The sequence below is a fragment of the Paroedura picta genome, chromosome 1, assembly GCF_049243985.1.
Source record: "Paroedura picta isolate Pp20150507F chromosome 1, Ppicta_v3.0, whole genome shotgun sequence".
Lineage (NCBI taxonomy): Eukaryota > Metazoa > Chordata > Lepidosauria > Squamata > Gekkonidae > Paroedura > Paroedura picta.
The window spans coordinates 111,862,494-111,880,608 of record NC_135369.1 but is presented as its reverse complement, the minus strand read 5'-3'; the positions used below and the strand labels follow the sequence as shown (position 1 = coordinate 111,880,608).

Below are 18,115 nucleotides of genomic sequence, written 5' to 3'. Positions count from 1 at the left end.
ACTTTAAGATGTTGTGTCTGTTGCCCTAGGTGTGCAGAAGGCTATTTCGGACAACCTTTAATACCAGGGTCATCGTGCCAGCCCTGCCAGTGCAATGACAACCTCGACTTCTCCATTCCTGGCAGTTGTGACAGCTTGTCTGGAGCTTGTCTGATATGTAAGCCAGGTACAACAGGCCAATACTGTGAGAAGTGCGCTGATGGGTATTTCGGAGATGCTCTCGATGCAAAGAACTGTCAACGTAAGTCCTGGAGCCTTGCTTCTCCTGTCAGGAAGCATTCGTTCCCTATGGGCATGGCTCACAAACGTCTGTCAAATAGGACATGTGCTGATTTGCATGGTATTACATGAAGTAAAAAGCACATTATCAGAATGCTGGTGGTTTCAGGATTTCTAACTTACTATGTCAGTGTTGCTTGAGTCACTGCATTATTTTACATAATCAGCCCCTTTTCATTTGAATGTCTAATTGTGCCAATATTTTGAATGTCTCCCACTGTACAGATAAATCTGAATGTGATATATGTTTATACATATATAATTATAATACATTGGTATGTATCTAATTGCATTCAGATGTTTGGGGGGTCCAGAATAAATATTTATATCGCTCTAAACACCTTTTATTCCCTGTATCCTTGGCTTCAGCTTTTTTCATTCTGGAGAGTCATTTTGATTATGAAAAGGGTTTTCCCCCTCTGTGTCTTGGGTATGCATACTTATTTACTACTTGGGTAATCAGAGAAAAGAAGCTGTGGTATGTGTATTAAATTCTACACACATACAACCGACAACCCAATGTTCTTTTTTAACCAAATGTTTTTTTCCTCACACTCAAAGGTCAAATTTATAGGTGCATTTGGGAAGTGATTTTTCACTCAGGAAAAATTCACAGAATTTCTGTGTTTCATTAAAGTTTTATTTTTACCTTTTCTATACTGTACGACTGGGCTTCTTGTAAGATTCATCTGATGTTATTTGCTCATAAAATTCCTTTCTGTCATTTACGCACTCTCTGCTTGTTGTCGAGATTGATAGGTAAATAAGACAAAACAGGTGAACGAGTGGTTCTGTTTTGTGTTTCATGATTCTTTTTGTTTTCTGTTAGTCAAGACCTCTTTCTGCATTAGTCACCATTCCGACTGCTTATTATTAAGGGAGGGGTGGTGGTAAAAATCTTTGAAAAGGCAGACTAGGCCAGAAACATGTACCAGAAAGGCTGAAAATGACAGCCCCATGTAAGTTTTTTCTCCCTATCTATAACAACAAGAACTAGCAATCACTACTGGTTGGGAACACATGGGCAACCAGTAGGGATCTTTCAGCATCAAAGTGAAATGACCCCTGTATTCAGCCTCTGTATCCTGGACTAACTGAATTTTCCAGAACATTTTCAAAAGCAGCTCCATGTATATTGCATTACAATAACCTAAGAATCACTGTGGCCAAAACATGCTTTTCAAGGAGTGGCCATAGCAGACAAGTCAGTCAAAACTGGCAAAAGGTGCCATGTGCCATGGAGGTGTCCTGAGCATCTAATCATAGATCCAGCAACACCTTCTCCTTTAAGGGTAGTGTAGTCCCCTCAAAGACAGCCTGTCTTTATAGTCCTTAAACAGCTTCTCTATTGACCAAAAATATCTCAGCCTTGTCTAGATTTCGTTTCCGTTTATCGGTCCTCCCATTGCCTGCCCAGAACATCCACAGACCCACCTGACTCAGCTGATGAGAAACAGAGTTGTATGTAATTGGCATGTTGATGGCAATTTTATCCCCAAAAGTTAAAAACATTATAGGGGATCAATGTGTTTTCCAAAATAAGAGCCGCTACAACCCAGAAGACCTCCTCTGGATGTTACTGTGCAGATACTATAGGCAACAGTAGTGGCACTCACTTCACCACCATCACAGAGAAGTCATGATAATGTGCTTTCCCCTGTGTTCAGTAACATTCACTTTGAGTTTCCCTTCACTTACGCTCCAACCATCTGCCAAACTGCTTTATCACTCAAGGTCCTCAGGAAACCTAGCTGTGCAACTGAACCTTAGTCAAGAAAAACATGTATAACAGAAAACAAGTGTCCATAAGTAACATATACAATAGGTATCAGATGGAGAACCAGCTTGGTGTAGTGGTTAGGAGTGTAGACTTCTAATCTGGCGAGCTGGTTTTGATTCCCCGCTTTCCCACCTGCAGCCAGCTGGGTGACCTTGGGCTCACCACAGTACTGATAAAGCTGTTCTGACCAAGCAGTGATATCAGGGCTCTCTCAGCCTCACTCACCTCACAGGGTGTCTGTTGTGGGGAGAGGAAAGGGAAGGTGAATGTAAGCCACTTTGAGACTTCTTTGGGTAGAGAAACGCAGCATATAAAAACCAACTCTTCCTCTTCTTGCCTAAACTTTTGTCAGAAGGTGAAAAATCCCCTGGGCAAATGGAGAATAGGGAAGGCAAGCAAGAGAAGTAGCAAGCCTTTAAGAAGATTCTAGTTCACTTACAGATTTCTTCATCCAAACCCTGAATCTAGTCAATATATACTCACACTTCCTGTGTAAGGGCACTCCTTGGCATTCACAGCAGCCATTTTACTCAACAACTGTAGGAAATTCATATAGTGCCTAGGGAGGAGGATTTAAAGATTTTCCAGAAGTCCTTGAGTCTTACTAGAGACTGATTCTAGTTTCCCTCCAGAAGGGGCAAGCGCTGAATTTGTGCTGAATTTCATTAGTGCTGAATCTCTCCTCAGACTGGGACAGGAAGAGAAGGTTTAACTTTTACACTCAAAAGGTAATGAAGTTCATGACTGTTGACTTGGAGCCCATGCTGGAATTGCAATCAGGTGCAATTCACCAAGTAATTTGGTGAAGTCAGCCTTGAAGGGATGTTGTTAAACTGTGTAAACAGTTGAGCTGTACCTAAGTGCTCACTAATGGTGCTGGGTGGTCAGTGCTAGGATTGCAGCCATGAGCAATGGAAAAATCCCAAGCACATGCCTGGGAGCTCTCTTTGTTTAAGCAGGGTCACCACCTACTTCCTCATTCTTCAGGAAGAGCAACTCAGAGTGTGCCTTGCAGAAGCAAGTAGCAGTCATTACGGCTCACATCGTCTATATGCTGATATGTCGGATTTAGTTCTGCCTGCAGCCTAGCCACAGAGGCTTGCAATGTGTTGCTTTTGTAACTACAATTAAGCTTTTGTACTCTGCTTCAGTAAGGAGACTGAAGCATAGGAATATGATATATGGTTGTAAATAATCTTTCCAGTAAAGATTGCTCTCTTTTAAACTTCAAAGCTCTGTGCATCTGGATCTGTGCCTAATAACTGCATACTTTTAAAATGCTCTGTTACCCTGCAGCCGTGTTTCTCTGGAGGGATTCAGGACCAAGCCAAGTCTGAAAGTACCAGTAGTCCAAATGCCAAGAAAGTTATTATATGTGCCTAAGAACATCATGAAAAAAAGAGTGTATAGGATGAGGAAACTTGGGGGAAACCAGGAAAGCATAATAAAATATCCATGGCATCTATACTGAGGGCCATTCTGCACAACTTAAATGTAGCAGAAGTCTTACCTTTGGTAAACGCTACAAATTCAACGTTCCGCATGATGTACACAATCTGCAACACTCCTGCAACACTCTCGCAAAAAGCGCTTTGTTGTAGCACTTTTCGGGGAATTGGGAAAAGTGGATTCCCCTTAAAAATCCGCTACTCTTCTGCGCACAAGCTGCAACAAACCAGCGAAAGACATGTGCATTCTCAATGTAGCGGTAGAAAGAAAGTCCCTCCCCCACTCTTGCTCTGAACTTCCAGTGAAGCAACTGCCATTTTTTTCCCTTAGACCTGCGAAAGCAACGGACGAGTGAGGCTTCACTGGCTAAAGTGCCTCCACAGAAGTGATTTAAAGTAAAACAAAGCTCCCTAAGTTCCCAAGCACAACACAGCCCCTTGTTTGGCACTGCCCGCAATTTCGGCCACAAATTGCACCCGTGGGGGGGAGGATTTTTTTTTCTAGTTGAGGAGTGTGTAAATGATTAATCACCAGCTCCTATGCAGCAGAAAGGTCTTTCTGAGACAATGATTGAACGCATATTCATTGCAACGGGTGTGTTTGGTTTTTTTAAAAAACAGTTCTTAAAGGGAAAGGGGCTTTTCGGGAGCATGAACACAACAGCCCATTGACTGTTCCGTTTGATTGATGGTCAGGGGCGGGAAGATGCGTGGGGAAAAATCACTTCCTTTGTTGCGATTCCAGCGAGACCAGAAACCTGTGGGGAATGAATGAAATGCTACTGGGACTTCTATATTCCACTAAAAATAAAGGTATGCGGAATGACAAAATTTCACTATTTAATATAGTGTTTCTGCATTCTGTGAACATTTGGCAACATTGGTCCTTGTGCGGAATGGCCCTGACTATGCACTGCAGATCCAAATCAGAAACAGCAGTTGATTAATAGTATATTGTCCATTTACAGAAAGACAAATAATACTGTGTCCTCCTATACATTTTTTATTATAATGTACATTTATAGGCTATTGTGAATTACTCTTAAGAAATTAATTCAAAGGCAATAAATTTGAAAATTCAAAATGAGAATGGAATTGCAGCTCCTGACATTGTGCCACTCTCCTTGAGTCACTGTCATATCTGAAGCTTTGAACATTTTCCCAACAGAGACAGAAGCATGGAAGGCTGTATCGGGAGTTAGAATTTTGAAAGCATACAATTTTATAAGAAGAGATATTTTATATATATATATGTTCTTGGCTCTTTTAGTTAGCTGCATGGATAGTAGAAAGTCTTAATATATTCATGTCCTTGTGTTTGCAGTTACCCTTTTTCTTTTTGCCCTATTACTTCTAGATTTTTTTTCTTTTCTTTTTGCATATTTCTTGAGCAGGCTTCCACAGAGTTTGCCCTGGAGCGTTAAAATCAGAGAGACTGTGTCTTTACTTTGTTGTTTTCATTTTTTACCGTTCATTAAAGAATCAAATTTGAGCTTGGAAACTTGCAAAGCGGGAGCCTTGCTCTCAAATTATATTTGGAAATAGTTTTCTTTTCCCCTTTTCTCCCTTACCAGTAGTGGCAGCATCATTTGCATTAAGCAATTCAAATGACAGCTGGGCTTTGACACTGTTGCCTCCTTTCAGAATTCCTGAGTTCTTCTTCTTAAACATTCTAAAATAAATATGGTGAAACAAATATCCACAATCTACTTCAGTTATATTTCAGATTTGTTTTTAATTATGGAAACACCACAGTTTTGTATTGCATGCAGCTGAAGGTTATTCTTCAAGACAGATAAGGAAAGGGAATTAAAGTAAATCCCTAACTATTGTAACTCTATAATCATCAGCATAGTTTAGAACATTCCATTATCTCAGTTATTACGTAGTGTTCTAACTGCTGTTGATCATTTATTTTGCTCTTGGAATATACAGGGGGGGGATGCCATACCCCCTGGAGCAGAGATGAACAGCTCCTTTTTAGGATGAAAACATATATGATTTTTTCTTTAAATGGCTGCTATATGGGGGGCACATCTGATCAGTACTGTGGTATGAAGAGAGCAGATGTAAATTCTGTCACACCACATCTCTGTCTCTCTGTCTCTCTCTCTGTCTTTGACCTGCAGAACTTCTGCTTTCCCAGATAGTAGTATGTTTTTTCCAGTTTGACATCTACACATAGCATTGTCAACATCCAGGTGGGGCTAAGAATTACAACTGATCTGCAGATGAGAGAGATCAGTTCTCCTGGTGAAAATGGCTGCTTTGTTGAGTGGGGTCTTGCTGAGCTCCTTCCCTTCAGCAGACCCCATCCTTTCAAGGCTCTACACCCAAATCTCCAGGAATTTCCCAACCCAGAGCAGGCAACCCAGAGCTCATGGGAATTATAGTCCATAAACATCTGGAGGGCCGCAGTTTGACTACCCCTGCTATAAATAGACTTGATACTGAAAGCAAAATGCTGGGACCAGCATCATGTGTGGTTTGGGCCTTACACTGGCTTATGAGCACTCCTAGAGTTAACCTGTATCTATGGACTAGAAGGTGGTAGTGTTGCTAAGAGTGACTTCTTTTGCCTACATGCAGCCATTTTGTGTGTGTGTGTGGGGGGGGGGGCTTGCTGATCTGGCCACACTTATCCATTCCAGGAAACTAGATTATTGTAATGTGCTCTGCCCCAATGTGCCTGACCCCCTGAAGATATTTTGGTAGCTGCAATCAATACAGAATGCAGCAGCATCACTGTTTACAGTTGTTAGTTGGACTACTACTATAGTATTACAGTGACTGAACTGGCTTTGTTTTAGGATCCCATTCAAGTGCTGTTTGTTATCTTCAAAGCACTTTACTGCCTGGGCCCCACATAAAGTCTGAACCTAAGTGTATGCCTAAATCCTCTCAATAAGGTTTGCTCTCTTTTCCCTCCTTGAAGAGACAAAAGCCAATGACTACGAAGGCAAGATTTTTTCTTTCGTGTCCCTGTTCTTGTTGGGATGGTTTCTTTCCTGTCATCCAGAAGTTTAGGCATTATTGTAAGATTGTATTGTTTAGATGGGTTTTGTCCTTCCTTGCTTTTAATAATGTTTAATTATATTGACATTGTAGTAGGTCTGTTTTCTAGTCTGCTTTAAATTTTTTGCTTATTATATTGTCAAGCGGTTTGAACAGCAAGTGAAAAATGAAATCAGAGTTGTGACCATGGTACGATGTTACTTCTGGAAAATAACTGGAAGGAACATTACTGTGTTGGTGGGGCATACTAGGGTTTGCCCAAACTCTATGATAAATCCTGGATCATCATGCAAATGCTGTGAGATCATGTCCAGTTATTTGCTGAAAGTGATCTTGTATCTTGGAGCGATGTCATGCTTTTTGCCCTCTCCTAGAATAAGATGGAGATAAAAAATTTAATCTAAAAATGTATAAAATGAGTTAGCATGCTTGGCTTAGGCTTAACCAATATCATCTTTTGCTCAGAGTTGCTAGCTTTGGATTTTCAGAATTAGTATTTATTATAACTTAAGATTTCCCTTAATTCAACATATATTTTCTGTCTCCCCAACATGCATGAATTATGAACCTGTCTTGGTTTCTCTGTAGCTTGCCGCTGTAACATCAATGGCTCATTCTCAGAAACATGCAATATGCAGACTGGCCAGTGTGACTGTAAGCCCAGCATCGTCGGGCGTCGATGTGATGAGTGTAAGGTAAGCCAAAAGAAGCAGATCCAGCCTAAATGCTCCCCGCTTCCTGTTCATTATAACAGAATGTGTTTTGATTCAAATGAAATTCATGCATAATTTCAGGCATAGAAAAAGGATGCTAAATGACTTCTCTCTCTCTCTCTCTCTCTCTCTCTCTCTCTCTCTCTCTCTCTCTCTCTCTCTCTCTCTCTCAAGTGCAGTATTTTTTTTTTTAGATTTACTGGATCAGCATTTCAGTGCTATACAGAACATGGTATATTCAGTGCACAGAATACGTCCGCTAAAAAAAGACCCTTAAGTCAAACAAAATAAATAGACCCTGTGAATATTTAATACCTATAAAAAGAATGTGTATTTCAGGCCTGTGAAAGAGAAGTACTGACAGAATGGCTGACTCCCCCCCCCCCCCAAAAAAAAGCCAAAATGTTTGGAACACTTGCTTTTATATTATGGGTTGCAAATTAAATATTCCACCCTAGCATTTTGACATGTATGTCATTGTCGTTTGAAGTAATCTATTTGTTTACTGGAGAGCAATTAGCTCATATTTGTTTATGAGTGATCATGGTTATCTGTGAGCTGTTTGAATGGTTTTACTCATTTCTGTGGGCAAAACTCACTAGGAATATCTGCTGTATCAACTCCATCATTGTCTAAAACATATTCAAATTCAATTTTGTTTACGTCCAAAATGTTCAGATGTGGAATTTGGTAAAGCTTCTGCCTTATGCTTCCTCCTCTTTTTGAGAGCTGTTTTTAAACTAATATCAACTCTAAATACATTGTAGACTAGTATGAAGTAGTTGATGGAATATCAGACCCTTACCTTGTCTCCACTCCCTCCCGTACAGCTTTCTCCCTTCCTCCCATCCAGCTTCATTGTCCAATCCATACCAGTTCCCATCTAACAAAGTTCCACCACATTCTTCTCCAGACATGCCTCTCCCACTGGCAGCAGAAGGCCTACTGCTCAGTCAGTAAGTTCAAAACCAAGAGCTGCTCACTCATCCCTGTAGGTCAGCTGACAATCAAGTTTCCTCTCAATACTGATGCCACCACAACCTTGCTTTTCTAGGACCTGAGTTTTGGTGCCTGATAGGCAAGTAGAAGCAAGGTTCTTATAGCTAGTCCTCACACATTGTAATTAACTTTGGAATCTATGTACAGTTTAATTTCATATTCTTCTTGGCTTGATATGCTCTCTCACTTTTCTTCTGCATTTATTGTTTTAGTATTCTATACCTTGGTTTTCTAACCTTACTTTTCTTTCTCTTTAAAAGCCCGATTCTTTTTGGGCTACAGAAAGGCAGTTTTGCATACCATGTGGCTGTAATCCTCTAGGATCTATGTCACTGCACTGTGATGTGTCAGGGAGATGTATCTGTAAAGCAGGATTTGCGGGTAAACGATGTGAGCTGAGCAGGCAAGTTTATATACGGAAAGAGACCCCACCAGCCTCCCAGCAGATCCAAGTCCCTCCTCCAAGAAGGGTTTTCTTAAGTGCAAGCGGGTGTCCACGGGGTGCTTTCAGACCTGCCACTTCGGTAATCAAAAAGACCATGTACAGCATGCGCTGTATTTCAGCATGTGGTTGTGCTGTGTTGCATGCAACAATTTAATATAAAGCAATAAAGTATCATTTAAATATTGGTCAATGGCCACGTCATTACTTGCCACAACGTGTAACAGGAAAAGTAGCTGAGTATACAATTCTTTCTACATTTATTCAGGAACTAGGGGGCAAAGCCCATTGTATCCAAGAATACAATGGGCGCTAGAGCTCGGCAGTGGGAAGAGGAAGGGGAGGAGTTGTCCAGTCTGTAAGGGCATGGGGTTGAATGTGTGTTGTGTGGGAGGTTGTGGTGGCATGGTGGCAAGTGAGGGCATGGGTGTGGAGATATGGGTGTCAAGAACCTGTGGTGTGGAATGTTCGTTGAGTGTGGGAGAGGACTGACCTTTGGGAATTGTGGCATAGTGGTTACAGCTGAGCTTTCCAGAGCCATGTCTTCAGATATGTGAAGGGAATATCAGACTGGAGACTCTTCTTAGGGGAAGATTACATGGCAACCAATTCCCCCCAGTTCTGCATCATTTCCCTTATTGTGTGAATTAGGCCACATTAACTGAAATGCCCCTCTGCCCTAATACACATGGGGTAGTCACAGTATACAGTTGTCAGCCCTGGTCCTTCTGAGCCAGTTTGGTGTAGTGGTTAGGAGTGCGGACTTGTAATCTGGCATGCCAGGTTCGATTCTGCGCTCCCCCACATGCAACCAGCTGGGTGACCTTGGGCTCGCCACAGCACTGATAAAACTGTTCTGACCGGGCAGTGATATCAGTGCTCTCTCAGCCTCACCCACCCCACAGGGTGTCTGTTGTGGGGAGAGGAATGGGAAGGCGACTGTAAGCCGCTTTGAGCCTCCTTCGGGTAGGGAAAAGCGGCATATAAGAACCAACTCTTCTTCTTCTTCTTCTTCTTCTTTTCTATTTTTTCACTGTTGATAAAATGTTATGTGCCCACATGTTTCTTTCATGGTTGCTCCTTAGACGAACGGATTTTTGTACCCTGTTGTTTACTACCCAAAAGAGTCTCAAAATGGTTTACAAACACCTTTTCCATTCATCTCTCCACAATGGGGCTGTGTGGTGCTGTGAGAGGTCTGAGAATCCACTGGGAATCGGCCGCAGTGACCCAGCAGTCCTCAGGTGTCTCAAAGCATTTTCCAATCGTCTTCCCTTTCTCTCCCCTTAGCAGACTCCCCATGAGGGAGGTGGGGTAGAAAGCCTCACAGGGAAGCTGGCAACCCTAAGAGGAAGACTCTCTGTGCACAGCAGTCTTGACCTTAATAAGGTTTTTTTATACTGGTTTTCTAATTGCCTAGGCCAAGGCTGAAAAAAGTCATGTGTCTCCAGCCATTTACTTGTTCAGTATTTACAGTTTCAGGCTATAAATATTTATTTAGATCTTCCTGCACTTTCCAGACTCACAGGACTGATGCTGGTCTGCCTGTCTGTGCCCCAGAATACAAACAGTTGCTGGTAAGGGCTGGCCATAACCCATAGCCCAGGAGGGACACTCCTGCACCACTCCCTCCCAACTGTAGGCAAAAGTGGCTCCTTTGAAGGCTGGACTCTGAGGCATTGTACGATTTTGAAGTCTCACCTCCAAACCTTCAGAAATATTTCCAACCCAGGGGTAGCCAACGTCCAGATGGGGCCTGGAGAGCTCCTGGAATTACAACTCATCTGCAGAATATAAAGATCAGCTCCTCAGGCAGAAAGGGCTACTTTGGATAGGGTTGTGGTAGACAAGAAACATTTAAGGCCTCCCACACAGGTTGTTGTTGAATTGAAAGACTTGAGGCCTACTGCACAGGGTTGTTGTGCAGATGAAACAGGAGACAAAAGAACCAGTTTCGTCTGCAGAATAACGCTGTGCAGTGGCCTCAAATCTGCAGAGAGTTGCAAAGAAGAAAGACACATGGCTTGGCTGTGTTTAACCCCCAGCCAGAGCAGTATTTTAAGTGAGATGGGGCTTTTCTGTGGCCTTCCTATCAGCCAACTGTTTGGCAGAAGGGGAAAGTTCCCCACCCTCAAAAGGAAGGCCCTCAGACTCCCCTGCGTTGCTCTTGGAAACGCCTCCCTCCCCTCAGTCAGGGCCTGTCAGAGGCTCCTTTGCAGCAGGCCTGAAGGGAGGGAGGGGGAGGGAGCGCACTCTGCAGCCTCCTGCCAGCTCTGTCAGAGTTCTGAGGCAAAGTTATAGTTGGACATGACAGTTAGGGCAGCCTTTGGGCAAAAAGGGCTGGCGCAGCCTGTCCAAGCTTGTGTTCTCATTCCCCTTGGCAGCCCTACTGACCTCCTCTCCCTGCGGTGGTCAAGGGCAGACTGGCAGCCATGTCTCCAGATTGCTCTGGAACTCTGGTCTGTCCTGGTGAGGGGCCAATCGAAAGGCGCAAAGCGCTTTCCGATTGGCCCCTCCACTTGTCAGTCCAGGGCCAAGTGGCCAGTTGTTGCCCCCCCATCCCGGACTGAGCCCACCCCAACATCCCTTACTGTTTTATTGAGGGAACAGATGTGTCTTAATTTAATAAGCATTTTGGCTTTTTTTGTGGGAGGATTTGCTCGTGTAATTAGCCTCATCTTGTCACAAATTGGAAGCTAAGCAGGGTTAGCACTTGCTTGGTATTTCCTACCAAGGAAGACTGGGACAACTATGCAAAAGAGATTAATGGCAAACCACCTCTGCTCATCACTTCACTTGAAAACCCTGTGAGATGGAACTTCACGGGATTTATTTATTTACTAGAAAATAAGCCCGCTGTAGTCTAAATACAGCGGCGCTAGCGGCTCGTCCAGACCCCCCCTCCCCGTTGGCGCGGCCTACCTGGAGGCCGGAGTCCTACTGAGGGGGGCCGGAGTCCAAGCTTTTCTGTGATGGGGCCGGGTGGGACCGGGGGGCGGTGGTGGCTCTGCCGCCGCCTGCTCCGCCACCAGGTCCGATGCTGCCGCCGCGAGCCACCGCTGCCAGCTCTGCCGGCGGCGGCTCCGCCGTGGCCGTCCTTGCTGTGTGGCGAGGCTGGAACCTGCCTTTGGGAAGGCAAGGCAGGTAATGGCGGCCGGCGGCCAGGCAAATCTGCGGGGCCTGGAAGGGGGGCGGATCGGGAGCCACTTTGCGCCTCCCGATTAGTCAGTCCGGCGGCAAGGGACCAATTGAGAGCCACGTGCAGCATGGCAAGCTGCATATACCCGATAAGGTTCCCTAAAATCTCTTGAGAGTTATCTTCTGAGAAGTCACAAAACTCTTTTTGGCCATGCTTGGCTTTCTATGCTGTATGTATATAGACCAGGGGGAGAAAGGATGAAAATTAGGTGCTTTGGCATAGACAATGAAGAGGCAGAAGATGCCCCATAGCATAAAAGAAGCAAACAAAATTATAAGCAAAGAAAAAAAAAGTTTCATGTGATACATACAATTAAACATGAAAATTAACTGTCCAAATTATTCATATAAATACCCTAGTTTAGTCCTGTCCAAAAGAATTTAAATATGAAAATCCAACTGTAGTTCTGCTATACAGAAAGGCATCTGGTAAAATGGATAGTTTTGATAGAATTTCATCAGCAGCATGAACTACAACATATATGTATGTATAAAGCCCATCACTCTAAAATCTTACCCAGTCATTAGAATGCTAGAATGAGCTCCAAAAAGCAACAGCCTTCAGAGGACTCCATTGCTAAATCTGATCTAAGATCAAAATAAGGATAGATAAATAAATTGCAAATTATTCAAACAAACAGTTAGGAAATACAAAAGTGATCCAAACTTACAATTTGATCCCAAGAAGTACCTCTGTGAAATGACTGCTACGTCCTCCAGAACGTTAACTATGTGGAGGAGAGAGGGTAGTTCAAATATTGAACTAACTTGTTTCCATTCAGGTTTTTAAATGTATATATACCCTGGCAAAACACACATAATACTTTTCTCAATGCTACAAGTACATAGGTCAATTAAGTAAATGCTCTCCAACCATAAGAGGTATTCAATCCACATAGAAACACTGTTGAAAGACTAAATATGAAGGTCTCTTCCTGGATCAAAAGTTTGTGAAAGTCTGTAATCATGCTCATGATGCTGCAGAACCTTGAGGGCTATACATTTGAAATAATCCATCGTATATTTCTGTTCTTGGAAATGGTGTATCAGAGGAGCCTTTCTGTTGCCACTTCAAATTCTACAACAATCTGTAACCACTCCGCGGGAGTGATATAAATAAAATGCTAAGGGCAAGGGGGGTGGGCAGAGTCTGGGATGGGGAACAGAGCCCATTGGCCCTTTGCCTCGGACTGACAAGCGGAGGGCCCAATCGGCAGGCACTTTGCGCCTGTTAATTGGGCCCCCTGCTTGTCAGTCTGGGGCAAGGGGCCCATCAGCAGCCGCGTTCAGTGCAGCTGCCAATTGGCCCCTTGGCCCTGGACCAAGGAGTTTGCCCTGGGCAAAGCTGCTCCTTTGCCCAGCCCGAAGTCCTGGAGTCGGCTGGGAGTGGGGGGAACCTTCTACAGCCCATTGTATCCCAAAATACAATGAGCTTTATATCTAGTCTAGTATTCTATAATACAGGTTCTAAGACATTAATGTTTGTCATATTTGCAAACGATTGCATAAATTACATTTTTAGTCTGACAGGTGGGAAAAGACCATAAGATTGTTTTAAAGTTAACATCTGCCTTCTCAACAGCAGTTTTCCAAATCATGTTCTCTGGATTCCATTCTCTCCCTGCAGCTATAGAGCAGCTATGACATGAGGGAAGGAGGGGCTTCTACCTTTTTCTCCATGCTATTTTCCCAACATCAAAAGGCTCTGGGGTAGGCATTTTCTCCTTGGCTACTCCACTTGCAGTATTCTGTGCACATGGAGCAGCCAAGAAGAAAGAAATATCTTCCCCAGCACCATTTCTGGAAAAGGCATGGAAGAGAAGGCAAGATTTCCTTAAAAAAAAAAAAAAGATTATCCCTGCAATTGCTTTGTGGTTGCAGGAATAGATAGCCTAGTCTGGGGACCCTTGACTTGACTGTAACATCTGGTTTGGCTTTGAGTTAGGTTTTCAAGCACTTCCATCAGTGACCAAAAAATCAGTGTGCAAGAAGCCAGTAGCTTAAAGCCTGCATGACCAGCAGATACCATAATAGAACTCATCATAAGGAACCATTTGTGCATCTACATTCTTTACAGCATGTTCCATATATATATTTCCTGCAACAGCATAATTGTGCAGTGGAATTTTTGCCATCTTTCCTTGGAAACTGTAAATCCCCATGTTGTGTTGTTGTTTTTTGATTGTCCTCGTTTTTGAAAGGAGGTTATCTGTTTAATAAATAGAAGGGGTACCATTTAAGTAAACAATTCCAGAACATCCTTTAACAAAAAATCCAGGCTGTAGGATTTTAGGACATTTGTGAAATGTATGTAGTCTTTCTTAGAAGAAAAATAAAATATAGTTCTCCTAAGTGAACATTAGTCACTGTGCAGAATCTTTTTCACATTGACAGTATTGAGAGTTATGCACAGAATTTTAGACTGAAAGATAATTTATTTTCTGCCTTTTCCCCCTTACAAGCAGAATTTACTATTTATTGGGAGACAATTTTGCATGCACTGTTGTGCTTAACTTGGTTGCATTGTGCTGAATGACTGTCTGGACAATTTTACTTCCTTTCCTTTTTTCACTTCAAAAAATGACAGCAAATGAGATGATTTCAGATTGAATAAATTCTTAGAATTTAATTGCATGAATGTAAGCACTCCTTTTCTTCACTGAAATGAATAAACAGCAGTGGAAAATAAACATGGATAACTGTATGCAGACGTATAGATGGTCTCTACTTGCTTTGGGGTGGAACCAGCCCATAAGCGGGGAATCTTAACCAAGCAGGTTGGTTTTATGCTGATGTTGTCCTGGCTTTACAGATCAGAATGCAAGGCTGAAATTATAAATGGCGTCAGTCGTGAAAGGCTAGGGCCACAAACCCAATTCCCAAAATAAACTGTTCCCTTTCAGTCATTTCTCTAACATGCTGAGAAATTGACAACTGAGAGGGGAAAACAAATCAGAACACCACAAGAGCCTTGTTTTGGACCAAAGACCTCCAACTGCTACTTCCAGTTGCTAAGGCTAGGCCCACTCTGGGATTGTGTAAACAGGTCACTGACCTCAGCAGGTATCCTGATGAGGGTATATGGCCTGAGGATTCAAATAACGGCAGTGTTGGGCCATTCATCGTTGATGATGACAGATGGTTGTGATCTGCTATTATTTGTGGAGTTTGTCTGATACATACTGACTGGTACCTTAGACCTACAAAATGGTTTAAGTAGTGATTTGTTTATTCAGTAGTGCCTCAAACTGGTGAATCAAAATGCAATCCAATAGGCAGGGAGAGTATGCTTATTTCAGGACACAGTATAAACTTACTGTGTGTTTGCTGAAAAAATTCAAACTTTTCTCTTTTTTGAATTTTGAATGTTTTCCTTTTCCCTCCCATATGATCCAATATGAATTAAGGTAAATTAAAAGCATCATATGCTGACAAATCAAGCATTTATTGAAAGGCATGGCTGTGAACTTTTGGCATGAGTGTGAATACTAGACAAACAAATGTAGGAATCTTCACTAGTTTTGCATAACAGCTTTTAAAAAGTATAACAGTTGCCAAGGTATTCATTAATTATTAGTCCTCCATTTAAGAAGGAAAGACAAAAGCCTGCCTTGCCCTCACCCATGAGTCCCTCTACAGTCTGTGCTTCTACCCCCTTAAGCATTTACTTTGCTAGTCCTGTTTCTACTAAAAAGCTCTCCCTCTGTCTCCTCTGACAGCCTGGAACCTTTGGCATCCAGTCATCTAGAGGCTGTGTTCCATGCAACTGTAATTCATTTGGATCGAAATCCTTTGACTGTGATGAAACTGGACAGTGCCATTGTCAACCAGGTGTTGCCGGAAAGAAGTGTGACCGCTGTGCTCACGGGTTTTATGGCTTCGATGAAGGAGGATGCACCCGTATGTATATTATCATCATTTAAATACTGAAGAATTTCCCTTTTAGTTTTATTTCTTGTGGTTGTTTTTCAGGGTTCACAGTGTATTTCAGACAAGAACAATCTTGTACTAGAGAGACCTGGGGCATTATGTTTTTTTTTTAAATGGTATTTGAATTTAGGAAAAATTAGTTATGCCCATTACAACCAGAGTGGTTTGTACTTCATTTTTAAAATGTTGCATGTCTCTTCTCAAAATCCCTACAGCTATAGAAGAAATATCTGTATCAAACAGACATTAATGACTGCTAATAATGAGAGTGGCTAACTTTTAAAGGCCACCTCCCTCCCCAAGATGTGCTTTTCATTTCTTTCTAAAATCCTGGTCAGAGAAACAGAAGTCTTTTAGTGGACTGCTTCAGGCTAGGGCTCTTTGCACAAGAACTTCTCTCCCTTTTTCATTGTGGGTCTTCTCAGCAAAGCCCACCCAGATGCTCTTAACAGATGAGCATGATGGGATGTCAGATGCAGAGAGCCATTCACAAAAATGTGGTGATCCCAAGCAATAAAGCTGCCAGCTCTGGCCTTATAAGTGTGGTCTAGGTTGCACATCAAAAAGAAATGTTGGTATAAATTTGTAAAAAAAATATGGCAGACTAAATTAATCTCTGGAAGAAACATTTGAATTTAGGCATACCATCACACAGGGAAATGGACATTTTACTGGTGGAACTAGGGTTGCCAGCTCTGGGTAGGGAAGTACCTGGAGACTTTGAGGATGAAGGCTGAGGAAGGCAGGGTTTGGAGGGGGAGAAACTTCAATGGGATATAATACCATCCTCTTTTTTGAGTCTTTGCCTGCCCTCTTAATTTCTCTAATTTCTTCCACTAAGATTCTAAGATTCACTCTAATACTATTATTACTTGCTCAAAATGTATATGCAGTAAATAAAAATAACTAATATAATACATGGAAAGATACTGTTTCCAGAGTCAGATCTTGGTTTCCAAAATAAAAAATACAGCAAAGAAAAGGGCAGGGACAGCCATTCTGGATTAAGGATGGGCACCCCAAACCAAACTGGAAGTTTCCAGTTTGTGCCCATCCTATTAGGGAAGACTGACCCATAACCCACTTTCATTGGCTTCTTGACCCACTGCTTTTGTGTACTGGCTCACAGGTTGGGAAGTGCAGTTCTTGGCAGCCATGAGCCAACAGAGCAAAGGAAGCTTTCGTGTTCAGAAAAAAGCCTCTGCTGAAGCGATGCGCAGTGTGCACTTCCTCTGTGCACTTCCAATGTGCACTTCCTTAAAAGTCTGGGTGCACTTTTAAGAGTGTTTTGACTTCCAAAAACAATTCCTGTCAAAGCTACCAAAGTCATCTCTGTGGGACACGTTTCATCTTGATGTGATCCATGAGAGCATTGCTTCCTATATAATTAAGAAGAAAGATTTCTTGGTGAAGGAGACTAGTCGGTGGATAGAACAACTTCTCTAGGGAAATTGCAAACCGCACAGAAGTTGCTGAATCTGCTAGAATTGCTGAAGAAGGAAAAGGATAACATAAATGAATCCATTTGGGAAGTGATTATTCCTTTCTCTGTTAGAAGCATCCAAGTGGTGCAATTACAATGGTCAGTTTATATCTCTAATAGTATATGATCGATGGAAACATTTTCCATTTAAGTCTTAAGCATTTTTCTCTGAGGTAATTGGCAAGGCTCGTTAAAAACATAAAGCCTGAACTCATGTTTACCCGCTTTTTTTTTTTTACAACCAGTTTTACACTTCCTAAAAGTGAATTTTAAAGTGATGAAATCCTACTTGTTCTGTTTGTATTCTCCTCCTCTTTATATTTACCTATCTTTGGAGTGCCTGCCCTGGCTCTGTCAGGAGCCTACAAAGCTGCCATGTCGTTAGTTTGACTGGTGCCCCATCTTGCTCCAGTGCCACCTGCTGTAACTGCCAGGAGCGCTTAAAAGTCTCAGATGCCGAAGTCCCACTCAGCCTTCCTCTCTGAAATCCTTTTAACTCAAGATGCTAGGCATTGAGCCTGGGCCCTAGTACATGCAAAGCACATACTCGAGCTCTCAGTTATGTCCGCTTCCAATTCTGATCAAGTGTTGCAAGGGCCTCGGGGCTATTAAAGGCATTTCCATTCCATCTGCGGATTAGCAAAGAAATAACCTTCTTGGGCAGATGAGTATATTTTAAGAATTGTAGCGATTATGTTCAGAACTGTAGCTCTGTGCTGTCGTGTCCCTGTTCAAGAGGAATGGATCTGTAAAAGCATGTTTATTGTTGTGTAAAAGTTTAAACATGTCAGCACTTGGTAAGGGTAAGAGGTCACTACTTGGATTCAC

General features: G+C 42.4%; 1 protein-coding gene across 7 annotated transcripts in view; it reads left to right on the top strand.

Annotated features, from left to right (window-relative positions):
• Positions 1-18,115, top strand: part of LAMA2 (laminin subunit alpha 2) — a 606,483-nt gene that overhangs the window by 386,260 nt on the left and 202,108 nt on the right. For 4 of the 7 annotated variants that reach the window (XM_077353349.1, XM_077353362.1, XM_077353358.1 and 1 more), the window contains 4 exons: positions 30-241; positions 7,111-7,217; positions 8,495-8,758; positions 15,594-15,774. In XM_077353349.1, coding sequence (XP_077209464.1) covers positions 30-241; positions 7,111-7,217; positions 8,495-8,758; positions 15,594-15,774 — 764 coding nt within the window. The remainder of the gene's footprint in view (positions 1-29; positions 242-7,110; positions 7,218-8,494; positions 8,759-15,593; positions 15,775-18,115) is intronic. The other 3 variants (XM_077353378.1, XM_077353372.1, XM_077353389.1) reach the window with 1 other exon arrangement.